Consider the following 15179-nt stretch of genomic DNA (forward strand, 5'->3'; position numbering starts at 1 on the left):
TCGGGCGACTCAAAGTAGAAATGTTGCTCTTCATGCGTAACCCAAAGACGGGCCGGGTACAGTAGTCCAAACTTTACCTTCCTCTTAAAAAGGGCCAATTTGGGGCAGCAGGGTGGCTCAGTGGGTTAGCACTGCAGTCTCACCGCACTGAGGTCCCAGGTTTGATCCCGGCTCTGGGTCACTGTCCGTGTGAAGTTTGCACCTTCTCCCCATGTTAGCTGGGGTTTCGCCCCCACAACCCAAAGATGTGAAGGGTAGGTGGATTGAACACGCTAAATTGCCCCTTAATTGGAAAAAAATGAATTGGATACTCTAAAAAAAATTTTTAAAGGTCTGATTTCATCTGGTTGAACCCTGATCTCCTGGCCACCTCCGCACTCAGTTCCTGATATATACCCAGGACACTGTTCTCCCATTTGCAGCTCCGCATTTGCCTGGCCCATCATAGAATGCACTCCCTGTCCAGGTACCTGTGGAATCTCACTACCATTGCTCTCAGGGGGTCACCCCCACACGGCTTCCTCGCGAGCGCTCTGTGCGCCCTGTCCACCTGCAAGGGTCGGGAGAATGCCCCCTCCCCTAGTAGCTTCTCAAACATATCCCTGCTTCCGTTCCTTCGGATCCCTCCGGGAGCCCGACGATTCTCAAGTTCTGCTAGCGGGACCTATTCTCTAGGTCCTCCACCTTCTCCTGGAGCCTTTTCTGCTGGTCTCTCAGCATCCCCACCTCCACCTCCATTGCTGTTTGGTGTTCCTCCTGCTCAGCCAGCACCTTCTCCACTTTCTGGATCACCCGATCTTGAGCATCCAGTCTGAGTTCCAGTCGCGCAATCAATTCCCTAATCAGGTCCAAGCATTCCTGTTTCTGCTTGGCGAAGCCCTCCTGTATAAACTGCTTCACCTGCTCCGTCGACCGCTAGGTCATCGGGCCAGGACCTCGGTTGTCCGCCATGCTTTCTCCCGCTGCAGCTTCAGCCCAAGCCTTCTCTGTTTGTCTATTTCTTCCTTTGCGAGCACTCCTGGTCCGCCTCACCATGCACTGATGTAGGATTCCTCTTCACAATTGCCTCCACCATCAATTTTCCACTTCAGATCCGGCAACAAATCGGGGGAAAAGGTCCAAAGTTCCGACCCGAGCGGGAGCCAGCAAATGTGCGCCCTAGTCCTTCATAGCCGCCACCGGAAGTCATCTTTATATATTGTTGGGCAGGACAGTAATGATAGTGTTGACAGTCCCTGATATGAGCCTCTCAGAATGACCTCTGAACTTTCTCTGACCTCTGCACAGGGACCAAGACGCTGAGTGGCAGCATTGCCACAATGGACATGTGTGTGCGACACCTCTGGCAGGTGGCGGGTAAGAACTTTGGAACATTAATCTCCGGAGTGCCAAGTGATTTGTGACGGGATACCCGAACATCGGGTCAATGGACGGAGAGGGCAATAGTCTGCGGGGAGGGGCGTGTCCCAGCTCACATTTGGGTCCGGGGGGGGCGGTTGCTCCAGTGGTGAAAGATGATCTGTAAATGCCTGCAATAACTGTCTTGAACCAGTGGAGGGGGCCATGTCCTTATGATTGACTCAGGCTAGTGAAGGAGTTGGATACTGAACCGCATCTCCAATCCCGAGCTCTCCAGTATCCTTACCTCAGAGATTGGCTCACAGGCTCACACTCCCATTAATGAAGGAGCACTGCACTGCCAGAGGGGCTATACTGAGGGAGTGCTGCACTGCTGTAGTGGGGAGCACTGCACTGTCAGTACTGAAGGATAACTACACTGTCGGAGAGTCGGTACTCTGAGGAAGCAATGTTGTCAGAGGATTAGTATTGAGGGAGCACTGCATTGTTGGAGGGTTAGTACTGAGGGAGCACTACACTGTAAGACTGAGTACCGAGGGACTGCTACAGTATCGGAGGAGCAGTACTGAGGGAGTGCTGCACTGACAAACGGTCAGTACTGAGGGAGTGCTACACTGTCGGAGGAGCAGTACTGTGCGAGTGTTGCACTGACAAGTGATCAGAACTGAAGGAGCGTACACTGTCAGCACTGATGGAGCACTGTGCTGTCTGATTAGTACTGAGGGAATGCTGCATTGCTGGTGGGTCAGTACTGAGGGACCACTACACTTTCAAAGAATCTATACTGACAGAGTGCCACACTGTTGAAGGTGTCCTCCTCTGGGGGCAGCATGCTGGTGCAGTGGTTAGTACAGTTGCCTCACGGCGCCGAGGTCCCAGGTTCGAACCCGGCTCTGGGTCACTGTCCGTGTGCAGTTTGCACATTCTCCCCGTGTTTGCGTGGGTTTCGCCTCCACAACCCAAAGATGTGCAGGCTAGGTGGATTGGCCACGCTAAATTGCCCCTTAATTAGAAAAAATTAATTGGGTACTCTAAATTTATTTTTTTTAAAAGGTGTCCTCTTTTGGATTAGATGTTAAACTGTGGCCTCATCAATCCATTCAGGTGGATATCAATCCCACAGGGATTTGAGGAAGGGCAGGAAGGTTTGCCTCAAGTAGAATGATTGTGACAGGTGCTGCAGTTTAAATGGGCTGTTTCACTCGTCTTACCAAATTACATGGGTATATGGCGGCCTGAAGTGTCATAAACACAGACGGCTGGGAGTAGGGTTCTCATCAGCTGCAGAATGTTTAGAATGTGGAACCCACTACCACAGGGATCAGTTGAGGTGAATAATATTCGCTGTTCTGAATAACATTGATGAGGAAGCTAGCGGAACTCGTCAGATAGAAAGAAATACAAGGACACAACGGAAAGTGGTTAGCACTGTCTCCGCACAACACCGGGTATCCAGGGTTTTATTCTGGCCTTGGATGACTTTTTGTGTGAAGTTTGCACTTTGTCCCTGTTCTGTGTGGGCTTCCTCCGGTTTCCTCCCACAGTCCAGGAATGTGCAGGTTAGGTGGATTGGCTATGACTGATGGCTAGAGTACTCTTTCAGAGGCTTGGTGAGAGCCTGATGGGCCGAATGACCTCCTTCTACACGGTAGGAATTCTAAGGATATGCTGATGGGGTGAGAGGAAAACGGGTCAGGACAAGGCTGATTAAGAGCTGGACGTTCCACAAGTCTGCCACTGCAGGTTAGAAATGACTGAATGATTTAGAAAAATCGCCAAAGAGTGCGGGATTGGTTCTGTTTCTAAAACGTAACGTGCATGGATGTCAAAGCCCTAGTCTGTGAAATAAGGTCTCTCTCTTTCCAAGCTGAAACCTCGCTCTCTTCCTCTTCAGGCTGCTCAGTGGAGGCAGCACTGGAAGCTGCTTCACTCCGTCCTGCTCAGCTCCTGGGGATTGAACAGGCAAAAGGAACACTGGACTTTGGCACGGATGCAGGTAAGGAAGTGGCAGCCACCCGGGTGCCTGTGTAACCATGAGAGTCTCGGGCAGACGGACTCGGCCGACAAAGGACAGGCTTTGAAAAACTGAGGTGACAATGTGAATGTGGTATTGGCTGGAGCAGGTGAAGATGGGGCACATCATGCCAGGTGACTGGGCCCTGCTGAACACCTGGATTCTGTAGGGGGATAAACAGCTGTTTTTGTGCCTCTGCTGAATGGTCTGTCTCCTGAACACATTGTGTGACACAATCCCTGGAGAGATCAGTAAGAATGGAGCAAAACCCCAGAACCTGATTCAAAATTCCTCCGTGCTAAACTGGGATCCTGGTTCATATCCCTGCTGCATTGGTGGGTTAGGGAATCCTAGTGTCATTTCTACTATTACAGCCACAAAATTTTTCCAGTAGATTTCTTAGTCACAGTAATGATTCTGCCTCTGTTTCCAAGCTTAAATGTCTACTTTAGCTAATGCAGATAGAACTTCACTCTGGCAATGACCTCACATAATCACCCTTAATATCTGAGCAACAAAGACCAGATAAACGCTTGAATACCGTCTCGCATTGTGAAAACCTCACAGGTCTTTAACATCAAAGAGTGCAAGAGCCACTGTCACTTTCTAAAGTTACGAGTAATCTGAAAAGATCAAAGCAATTGAAGCTACTGCAACAAATTGTTGGAGTAATTTCTGCATTTAGTTTCCAATTGTATGGTGTGTTCAGTCCAGAGCTTCTGCAGGTCTGGAACTGATCCATCTGTACCCATCTCCCACTCCCCCTTCGGCTCGCTGCCCTGGCTATCCTGAGGTGCCAGCTACTGAGTAGTTTAGTTTTTCTTTTTGAAGTATATTTTGTGCTTTTGTTTCTACCCCCTGCCGGTCCAGTCACTTCCTCAGCTCTGCTACGTTCCTGGTATATTTGCTCCAGGTCCAGAAAGTTTCATTTTAGGGTCAAGAGCCTACGATGGTCGCAGTATTCCCAATGTGGATTAACCCTTGACTGCTTTGGGATCAATATTCCCTGTGCTTGGGATGTGGTCATGCACTAATTATGGAGGTGCAATGCAAATCGCTCACAAGCTTTAAAATATCGCCCCCCCCCCAAAATTTTAAAGGTATGGCACATTGAAATAACCAGGCCATACAAAGAAATTTAGAGGGTTCATAACTTGGGTCATTTGCTATTTAATGTATATTATATCACATTTTTCTACAGCTCACAGTATCTGCCTCTTAGCTGCCCGTTCTCCTCTCTCAAACTGGTCGTCCAACATGTGTGAGCTTAATCCAAGGGCACTGAGGCCAATTGCAACATCCGAGTTGGATCAGCTGACTTAACATAGTCAGAGGGGAACCTACGCCCACTTGGGGTGTTTGTTGTCCTTGATGCAGAGGGTTTTGGAAGTCTGGAACTCTCCCCTCAAAGGCTGATGGGTCAGCTGGACTTTCAAGACTGAGATTAACAGATCTTTGTTGGGTAAGGGTATCGAGGCACATGTAGCAAAAGCAGATGCATAGAGTTGATGTACAGATGAGCCATGATTTAATTGACTAATGAATCAGGCTTGAGGGGGCTGAATGACCTCCCCCCTGCTCCACAACCAAGCGCACCACCAGTCACCTTGTAGCTTTGTCTAATCAGACATCCCGGGAGAAACAACTCTGTGGACCTGGAGCAAATGATGCAAATATACCAGGAACGTAGCAGAGCTGAGGAAATGACTGAACCGGCACAAACTGCTGGGAAAGGGAGGACTGGATTCGAACTTTCGTTTTATTTGTCCTATCTTTTAAGTTCTCACTGCACATGCACATGTCAGCATCCCAGCAAGTACCACAGCATTAATAGCAACTTTTTATTCCGTTTTATTTATATTTCTTTTCTTTTTTTAATTTTAAAAAATGTTATTTTTTCCTTTTTTTAAAATAAATTTAACCCAATTATTTCTTGTTCCAAATAGGGGCCAATTTAGTGTGGCCAATCCACATATCCTGCACATCTTTGGGTTGTGGGAGCGAGACCCACGTAGACACAGGGAGAATGTGCGAACTCCACACGGACAATGACCCGGAGCCGGGATCGAACCTGGGTCCTTGGCGGCGTGAGGCAGCAGTGCTAACCACTGCGCCGCCGTGCCGCACTTCCTTTTCTTTTCATAATTGAATTTTTTTGTAGAAGGGCTGTGTAACAACTGATTCCACATCAGGGAAACTGATCCCTTATTTAAAATAAAAACCAGTTTTAGGGCAAGGGAAAGAAAGGTTAATGATTGGGGCAGCGTGGTGATTAGCACTGCTGCCTAATGGCGCCGAGGACCTGGGTTTGATCCTGGCCCCCAGTAGTTGCCTGTGTGAAGTTTGCACATTCTCCCCATGTCTGCGTCGGTCTCACCCCCACAACCTAAAAAGATGCGCAGGGTAGGTGGGTTGGCCCCGTTAAATTGCCCCTTAATTGGGGAAAAAAGAATTGGGTACTCAATGTATTTATTTTTAAAATTAAATTTAAAAAAAAATTTGAGTGATTGGGTGCACTGTGTCAATCCATCGCGGAGGTTTATTCGATCAGCAGATTATACCATTGCCAAATGGCAAGCACCTTGTTTTATTGTTTTTCCTCGAACCAGCCTCCCCCTCGTGGGCTGCCCTCTATCCTCCCCTTGCTGCAGAGTTTCCCTAACCAAGTGCCAGTTCGACGTGAACTGTTCTCCATCAGTTTGAATACAAGTTCAATCTTCAGACTCTCCAGAACCTATGGGTGATTAACAGTTGTATAATGGATTACCCTCAACAAATGACATGATATTCATAGCCCTTAATTCACCTAAAAACTCTAAGGAGAGAGGAAAAAAGCTGGAAGAGGTGTTGAGCAGGGGCTACGAGCAGGTGACATCTAACAGTGGAACTGAATAAAAACTCTTACACGTAAATCATCACAAGAAATGGGTTTCTTTCCCTCTCAAGCCAAACAAACAATGAGAGATTGTGTTTTTTTTTTAAAAAACTGGGTTGTGTTTAATCAGAAGCCATTTTTGCACAGTGTGTTTTACAATTGAGTTAATCTTAAATCTTAATTGAGCTGCTTGTGTGACTGTGGTTGCATGTGTTTTCTTCAGAAATAGTTCTGTGCTGGCTGCTGTTTAATTAATCTGCAAGGATCTGGAGGTCATTTATTATGCTGCGTTTCCAATCTGTGAAACAAATCTCTCCCGTTTCTGATGAGCTTTAATAAAGAGGATGTGGATTCCTTGCACCTTCAGTGTGAGCAGATGCAGCTCGCTGATTATAAAATCATGCTGGCTGCTGGCCAGCTTCTTCTGCTGGCTTGTCTTCAAAATCTTAACTTCCCTTCGGAAACAATCCTATTCTGATGACGAAGACCCTTCACATCAGCCCCGGGTTACTGTCCGTGTGGAGTTTGCACATTCTCCCCGTGTCTGCGTGGGTTTCACCCCCACAATCCAAAAGATGTGCAGGCTAGGTAGATTGGCCATGCCAGTAGGTGGACTTGCCCCTTAATTGGAAAAAAAAAATAATTGGAAACTCTAAATTTATAAATAAATAAAAAAGACCCTTCACATGCAGCCATAGTCTGGGCGTGGTGCTCCTGAATGCCACAAGGGAAAGGCCACTGCGCAGCTTTGTGGGTTTCCAGTGGGCTTTTTATCAGAATTGACAGTTCCAATTCCCTTTATTTTTAAAGCCAGTCTTTCGGATCTGAAGCTCTGGCTGCTCATTCTGGACCACAAGAACTCCATTTGTAACAACAGACCTGGTTTCCCTGCGCCCCGAGTCATTTGCATCTTGTGCACCCTCCAATCCCAGGCCCCGTCACGATTCAGAACTCCAGACTATAATAATAATAATCTTTTTATTGTCACAAGTAGGCTTACATTAACACTGCAATGAAAGAGGCAGCACAGTGGAGCAGTGGGTTAGCCCTGCTGCCTCATGGTGCCGAGGTCCCAGGTTCGATCCCGGCTCTGGGTCACTGTCCGTGTGGAGTTTGCACATTCTCTCCGTGTTTGTGTGGGTTTCGCCCCCACAACCCAAAGATGTGCAGGGTAGGTGGGTTGGCCACGCTAAAATTGCCTCTTAATTGGAAAAAATGAATTTGGTACTCTAAATTTATAAAAGAAAACACTGCAATGAAGTTACTGTGAAAAGCCCATAGTCGCCATATTCTGGCGCCTGTTCAGGTACACGGAGGGAGAATTCAGAATGTCCAAATTACCTAACAGCACATCTATCGGGACTTGTGGGAAGAAACCGAAGCACTCGGAGAAAACCCACAGAGACACAGGGAGGGCGTGCAAACTCCGCACAGACAGTGACCCAAGCCAGGAATCTAACCTGGGACCCTGGAGCTGTGAAGCAACAGTGCTATGCATTGTGCTACCGTGCCGCCCAGCATGCATGGGAAAGTGTATCTTTCCACAGCAACTTGAGTTTCTTGGAAGGGCAATAGGCTCAGTTGTCTGGACATCCAGTGTGGGTCAGATTGGGGTGCCAGCAGCACTGGGTTCAATCCCTGTTTCAGCTTGGATCTGCCTCCTTACTCCAATTTATAGGCAGAATGGCCCCTTCTCATTTGATGCCTCATGTACCCATTTATTAACCCTTTGAGTGTTTTGGGTCTGGAATTCTACAGAATAGGAATACGGCAGTTTGGATTGCTTCTGAAGAGAATTTAAGATTTTGAAGACAAGCCAGCAGAAGAAGCTGGCCAGCAGCCAGTATGATTTTATAATCAGCGAGCTGCACCTGCTCACAATGAAGGTGCAAGGAATCTACATCCTCTTTAATAAAGCTCATCAGAAACGGGAGAGATTTGTTTCACAGATTGAAAACACAGCATAATAAATGACCTCCAGGTCCTTGCAGACTAATTAAACAGCAGCCAACACATCTGAAGAAAACATATGCAACCACAGTCACACAAGCAACTCAATTAAGATTTAAGATAATTAAAGTATAAAACACACTGCAAAAATAGTTTCTGATTAAACACAGCCTCGTATTTTTTTTCCATGCTCTGCTTCTCTGGGCACCTTCTCGCTGATGTGGGGTAAAGGAATGTTGATTTGAGGGATCTTGAGTGATCTGATAAACTCCAGACCCGGCTACACTTCCAAATAACAGGCCAGCTGTTGGAGAAGATTCACTACCCACTTTGACATAACCTAGCAGATCCTCTGCGGCCACCGACGCCACATATCCGACTTTGAATGTGAAGCTTATGAGGGAGTGGTGTCCGTTATTCGGGGAGTTTGTCCCTTTTTCTTTTTTACGATCCGTTTGTCTCGCTTTCCCCTCCCAGAAGTAATACATTTTAAACCCCAACCCACAAAAAAAAGTCAGCCCTGTTTTTGTTAATGGAGCCCTAATCTCCCAGCTGCTTGTCACTGAATCTTTTATAATGTTAGCGAAAGGGGACTGTTGCCGATGTTTCTTGCTTGTTAGATGGACCTCTGTGAATGGTATAAATAGATATGAAGAATTGCACACGGATCAAAATGTAACTGTTTTGTTGCGTGCCGACTGTCATCCTGATCCAAGTGAAGCAGGACCCTTTAGGAAGGCTGTCGCTTTGTTTCTGATGGGTTTGGGACAGAAAATGGTCAAGTCTTTGAAAAATGCTTTTAGTGAGGTATGGGAGTACTGAAAACCTGTGCTTTTGTGGCAAAAATAATTTACTGTTCTTTGCAAATCTCCGAGCTCACTGGACTACTTCAAAAGGCAAAGTGAGAGGGGGGCGGGGGGGGGGGATTAATGTCAAATGAATTTGATTTGCAGCCCATCAGGGCGGACTGTAAGACATTTTGTTGCCTATTGCCCACGCACAAGGCTGCTGCACTCCCCTGATTTCCATCCACTTAGTCTTTTTCCGACCGGTATGACTGAAGTGATACACACATAAACCAAGGGCACGTGAAGTGAGGTATGTGCCAATTGCTCACAACATTGACTGAGAGAGCTGTATGCTCCCTCTGTGTCCAATCAAGCGTAAATATTTATTTTGTTTTTACCACTTGAAGTTGATGACAGTTATATTAATATATGAATGGTTAAGCATATTCTATAACTCATTATGAAATACTCAATGTGTATTAAATGTATTCAATCTTATTCAAGGGTCGTAGTTCGTGATCAAGCCTGATTTCAATCTTGCAGCCCACTGAGATGAAGGGCCGCTCATGTGGCCTATTCACTAGCCTAGATTGCCCATTAGTGCGCTACAGTGAGCTGCCATTGACGTCTAGAGAGGAGGTGAAGAGCTATGCTAAAGTCACTGCCTCGCTCTACCCCGGCACTGTCTTTCAGAATCGAGCTTCATGTGGAACATTAGCAAATAGCTGAAATCTGCAGAGACAGACTTATTAGGAACATTAGCAGAGGTCAAAATGATTTACCTCAGTACTTGTGCTTGCGGTGCAGAAATTAATTTCTACTTAATTCTTGTTTTCAGTAACCAAAATATGAACACGTCAAATTCAGCAACATATAATTAGCTACCAAATGTCAAATTCATTTGCAATTGCTCCATTTCAATGAGGCACAAAGTACATTCCAGTCCCACGATGAAGCAATCAATATTCCTTGTGTAGGCTATAATGTAGATACATTTTTGGAGCAGCTGAGCAGTAAGGATATATTTAGGGTAAAGTGCATCTCCTTTTTATCTTTGTGCACAGTGACACCCTTCCACACCCAGCAATGATGTATCTGGGAGCAGTATCACTTTAAGGCTCTGTGGCTGAGCTGATGGACTGGATTTTCTCATGGGGTTAGGGAGAGGTGTGGAGGTGTGGCAGCCAGGATCCGATTCTGGGATTCCCTCCCCACCCCGGCACCCTCAATTTTCACCAGTGTGGATTAAGAGTGCGGGGTGGGCACAAGCCTACACTCCCGGCCTGTCTGGCTCCATAGCAGCAATAGCCACATCCTAATCCTCCACAATTTTCATGGGGCCGAGCCAGATTTGAAAGAATTTGCGGTTAACAGCACCTCGGAGGTGTTTTGAATCAGAGCCTGAATGAGGTAACCATTTGAAAGGTCCCATGCTCCTCATGCCAAGCTATGCCCCTTCACCCACCCCATGACCCCTTATACCTTTCATGCCAAACTATGGCATCTTTATGCCCAGTTATAGAATCTGTGACCCACTGATTCTGAGGTGTAGGTGCCGAGCAATGTCTAGCTCTGACTGGTTAATGCGTTTAACCTGATGATGTCCATCTTCTGCCCTTTATTACAGACCTGGTGCTACTGGATAAGGAACTGAATGTCAAAGCCACGTATATTGCAGGAGAGTGGGTATGGAAACGACAGACAATAACAAATGAAGAGAAGGTGGAATAACCAATGGACTCCAATGTGAACCAGTGATGTCCGAGTCCGTGATCATCCCTAGTGGGCTGAAGGAATGGAGAGTGGAGATTTGGTCCACTGGGTGCACAGTCACTGCAATTTGACTGACATTGTCACACTCTTAATACTCAGCCTCTGGACCATTTTTGCCACCCGTGCATTTATCTCATTTGCTACATTTCCAGCATAAAATATCCACCTCTGTTGACTGTCTAGCATCTCACTTGGGGTTTCAACTGGAGTCTCGGGAGGATATTAGTAATGTTCCTCTGACTTAAAAAAAAATTCAAATTAGGGGGCAATTTAACGTGGCCAATCCACCTACCCTGCACATCTTTGGGTGGTGGGGGTGAGACCCACGCAGACACGTGGAGAATGTGAAAACTCCACACGGAAAGTGACCCAGGGCCGGAATCGAACCCGGGTCCTTGGCACCGATGGCAGGAGTGCTAACCATACTCCATACTCACAAATTGCCCCTCTAAAAACAAGTCCCTCATCCCTTCCAACTCCTTCTTCTCCTAAACCCAGCATCTGCCTCACTGGCTCAAGCAAATGATTTGGCACCAGCTTTGATACTGCTCCCTAATGTGAAGTGTTACCGAAACTGTTTCCATATCTTCAACATGGAGACCACCACGAGGTTTGCGGAATATTTCCCTGGGGAAAACGGCAGCAAGGCCATCACTAATGCCCTTAACCCCAACCCCCTACATGATCTCGACTCCATCCGCACCCATAGAGCCTGCAAATCCCCGCACCACCCCACTACCTTCTCCGCATTCGCTGCCCAATAATAATATTCAGGCTTGGCAACGCCAAGCTCCCTGACTGCCAGGTCCTCTTGAGGACTGTCTTCCAAATCCTAACCACTTTACCCGCCCAAATAAAAGACAAAATCAATTTCTCCACCGCCCCCCAAAAAGGATTTTGGCAGAAAGACCGTCAAACATGAACAGAAAAAGGAACCGTGGCAAAACATTCATTTTCACCGACTGAATTGTGCCCGCCCAGGACAAAGGGAGGCTATCCCACCTCCAAGTCCGCCTTAGCCCTGCTCACGAAACTCGTGAAGTTGAACTTCCGACGCCAGGCCCAATCCCAAGCTACCTGCACCCCCAGATATCTCCCCCCCACCCCCAATTATTCTCAGGGCAAGAGACAAAGGCTCAATTGCCAATGCAAACATGAGGGGAGAAAAATTGGGCACCCCTGCCTCGTTCCCTTGTGTAACTGAAAATGTCCTGAACTAACATTATTTGTACGGACATTGGCCTTGCGCGCCTTGTATAGCAACTCACCCACCCTACGAATTTAAGCCATGTCCCAAACCGTTCCAACGCTGCAAACAAATAACCCCATTCTACCCTATCAAAAGCCTTCTCGGCATCCAACGACGCAAAACGTCCTGCTCTCTGCCCTCTGCCAGGGACAAAACTACGTTTAAAAGACGCCTCACATTCGACTACAATCGTCGTACCTTAACAAACCCCATCTGATCTTCCCCAATAACCTGAAGGAGATACTTCTCCAACCTCAGCGCTAAAACCTTGGCCAAAATCTTGACATCCATATTTAATAAAGAAATTGGCAGTACGACCATGCTCCACCGGGTTGTTATTTTTCTTTGACAGAAGCGCGATGGACGTTTACATCATTGTGTCTGGAAGAGACGCCTGCGCTATTGAATCCTCAAACATCGCCACCAATAATGGCACCAGACGATCAGCAAACTTTTTTGTTTTTGTTTTAATAAATTTAGAGTATCCAATTCTTTTTTTCCAATTAAGGGGCAATGTAGTCTGGCCAATTTGCCTACCCTGCACATCTTTGGGTTGTGGGGGTGAGGCCCGTGTAGACAGGGAGAATGTGCAAACTCCACAAAGACAGTGACAGCAAACCTTTTATAAAATTTCACTGGGATCCCATCTGTCCCCAGTGCCTTGCCCGTCTGCGTGTGCCTAATCGCTGTCCGGACCTCCTCCACCTCCATTGGCTTGGCTCCTCCAGCCCTTCCTGGTCCTCCTACCTTGGGACCCTCCAACCCCTCCAGAAAATCCCGCATATTTGACTCCTGGTGGCTCAGACCTAAAGAGGTTCTTGCAAAACACCTCAAAAGCTATGTTGACTTCATCAGGCACCGACAAGTCCCCCACCTGAATCCTAAATCTGGGCAATTACTCGGGAAGCTGCCTGCCACCTCAACTGACCAGCCAGGAACAGTGGCGCTGTGGTTAGCACTGCTACCTATGGCGTTGAGGATCCAGGTCCGATGCTGGCCCTTGGGTCACTGTCTGTGTGGAGTTTGCACATTTTCCCCGTGTTTGCGTGGGTTTCACCCCCACAACCCAAAGATATGCAGGTTAGGTGGATTGGTCATGCTAAATTGCCCCTTAATTGGGGAAAAATATATAATTGGTACTCTAAAATTTATTTTTCAAAAAACGACCGGCCAGGAGGTGACTGGTCGCCTCTGCTTGATAAATGCCAATACTCGGAAGATTTGCATTTGAGAGGACTGCCACATCTGTGATTTATTTTCCCCATCATGAGATTCCCAGAATGTACCACAAACAAGGACGAAAGTTGTTGAGCTTCCTTTCTTGATAGCTGTAAGTCATTTATGTTTCCTAGTTGTACAGGAGGGTCCTGAGAACAGCACTAGTGTCTTGGTCCGAATGTTAATCCATGCAAGTTCCGTGAGTTAGCCAAAGATGGTACCTGCTTGCTGTATGCATGTACCAAGTTCTTCATCAAGAAACAGATTGTCACCATAGAACCAAGGTAGCAAAACTTGCTAACAATATAATAGGTGGAAGGGTACAAAACCGATATTTGCCAAAAATGATTTTGGATCTGTTTGGACTCTGATAACAAATGCTGTCCCTGTAGGGTTTAATGTAACTGAGGTCCTGCAAGGGTTGAGGTCTCATAGGGGTCAGTTGGTGGTGAAATTATTTCTCTTCACTGAACCCACAGCGACTGTCAAGCTTCAGAATTCCAATAACTTGACAGCAGCTCAAATCCCTGTCTCCTCTCTGACTGCCAGCAGATGTCAGTCACTGCCTATGATGTTTCTCTGAAATACTTTGCAGTAATAAAATCACAAAATGCAGCAATTTCTGTAGCAAATACGTCTGCATCAACAAGAGGCAAGCAGAGTTACTTTTAAAGAAAGCGAGTTTAACTGAATGGTTTGCAGCTAGTTATATTATTTCCCAAATATTGCCCTTGCTAGCTCTTGCTCATTAATTTATTTTTTTGCAAACGTCTATTTCTTCTGCGACTCCACAATTCCGGTTTCTGAGTGATGTTACACTGTCCAGGGTGAGAAAGATCAATGCTGGAGAATGGAATGATCTGGTGCCCAGTGGCAGCACTGAGCTCACCCACACCAGGTTAAATATGCATTCAATACAGAGCAAGATCCTCTACAATAACACTGTGCCACTGAACACTGCCAGGATATTTTCCTCAGCGGCTCTGTTGAGCAGCAGAGGTTCTGAGCTCTGGAATTCCTCCCCCCCACCCTCTCTGCCTTTGTGTCCTTTTAGGATGCTTCTTAAAGCCTACCTCTGACCAAACATTTGGGCATCTATTAATTTATCCTTTGCCTTGCTGTCAACTTTTTACCTCATTACATACCTTGGAATTTTACTACATTAAAGTTACCATAATATTGCCGTGTGTGTAATACCGATGGCATTGCAAAATTGTGACAGTGTATGACAAATAGGAAGGGCCTGTTTTATCCGAGTGTTGTATTAAAATCTGTAAAAATTCTTGCATCCGGAGTTCATCTGTCATGCTTCAAAGTATTTTTTGTACTTATTTTTATTATTTTTTTTTCCATTTTTACAAATCATGCAACAAACTCTCAAAACTGGTGCAGTACAGTATAACTGCTTCTGCATACCCGAATACAGAAAAAGACAGGAGAGTTTAGTTTAATCATTAAACTCGGTGCTGCCGTTTATATAAAGGAAAGAGGGTGAATGGATAAGCTGGAGAATGAGGGAGATGGGGATCAAGCCATGAAAACTTGGTAAAATGGCGCACACCATGTGTAGCAATTCCTCATAAAGCCAAAGAAATATAGGATAAAATTATTGCGCCATATTCAGGTATTCACCAAAATATACCTCCCTGATCCCCAATTGTACCAGGGGCACCAATGACACATTATCACATCTTTTTCTCTGAAGGAGCCAGTCAATGATCCCCAACCCAAAAATAAAGAAAAAATTCATGAAGACATTAGTTCTAAGGGGATATTTAACATATAACCACAAGTGGAACAAATCCCCCAAATCTAATACAGTACAGAATGATCATTATTCCACAGATATATACAGAGAATACTAGCAAATATTGGCTCAGATTGTAATCATTGTGGTCAGCTTCTCCTTTCAAACAGAAAATGAATAGATAAAAAGATATCACATACAGCAGG

General features: G+C 46.1%; 1 protein-coding gene across 1 annotated transcript in view; it reads left to right on the forward strand.

The window, feature by feature from the left end:
- The window catches only part of amdhd2 (amidohydrolase domain containing 2), a 37915-nt gene extending 23401 nt beyond the window's left edge, over nucleotides 1–14514 (forward strand). The window contains exons 10-12 of the mRNA XM_038820720.1: nucleotides 1288–1356; nucleotides 3254–3355; nucleotides 10614–14514. Coding sequence (XP_038676648.1) covers nucleotides 1288–1356; nucleotides 3254–3355; nucleotides 10614–10717 — 275 coding nt within the window. The 3' untranslated portion in view covers nucleotides 10718–14514. The remainder of the gene's footprint in view (nucleotides 1–1287; nucleotides 1357–3253; nucleotides 3356–10613) is intronic.
- Nucleotides 14515–15179: the final 665 nt, after the last annotated feature.

This window comes from Scyliorhinus canicula, chromosome 15 (assembly GCF_902713615.1).
Source record: "Scyliorhinus canicula chromosome 15, sScyCan1.1, whole genome shotgun sequence".
NCBI lineage: Eukaryota > Metazoa > Chordata > Chondrichthyes > Carcharhiniformes > Scyliorhinidae > Scyliorhinus > Scyliorhinus canicula.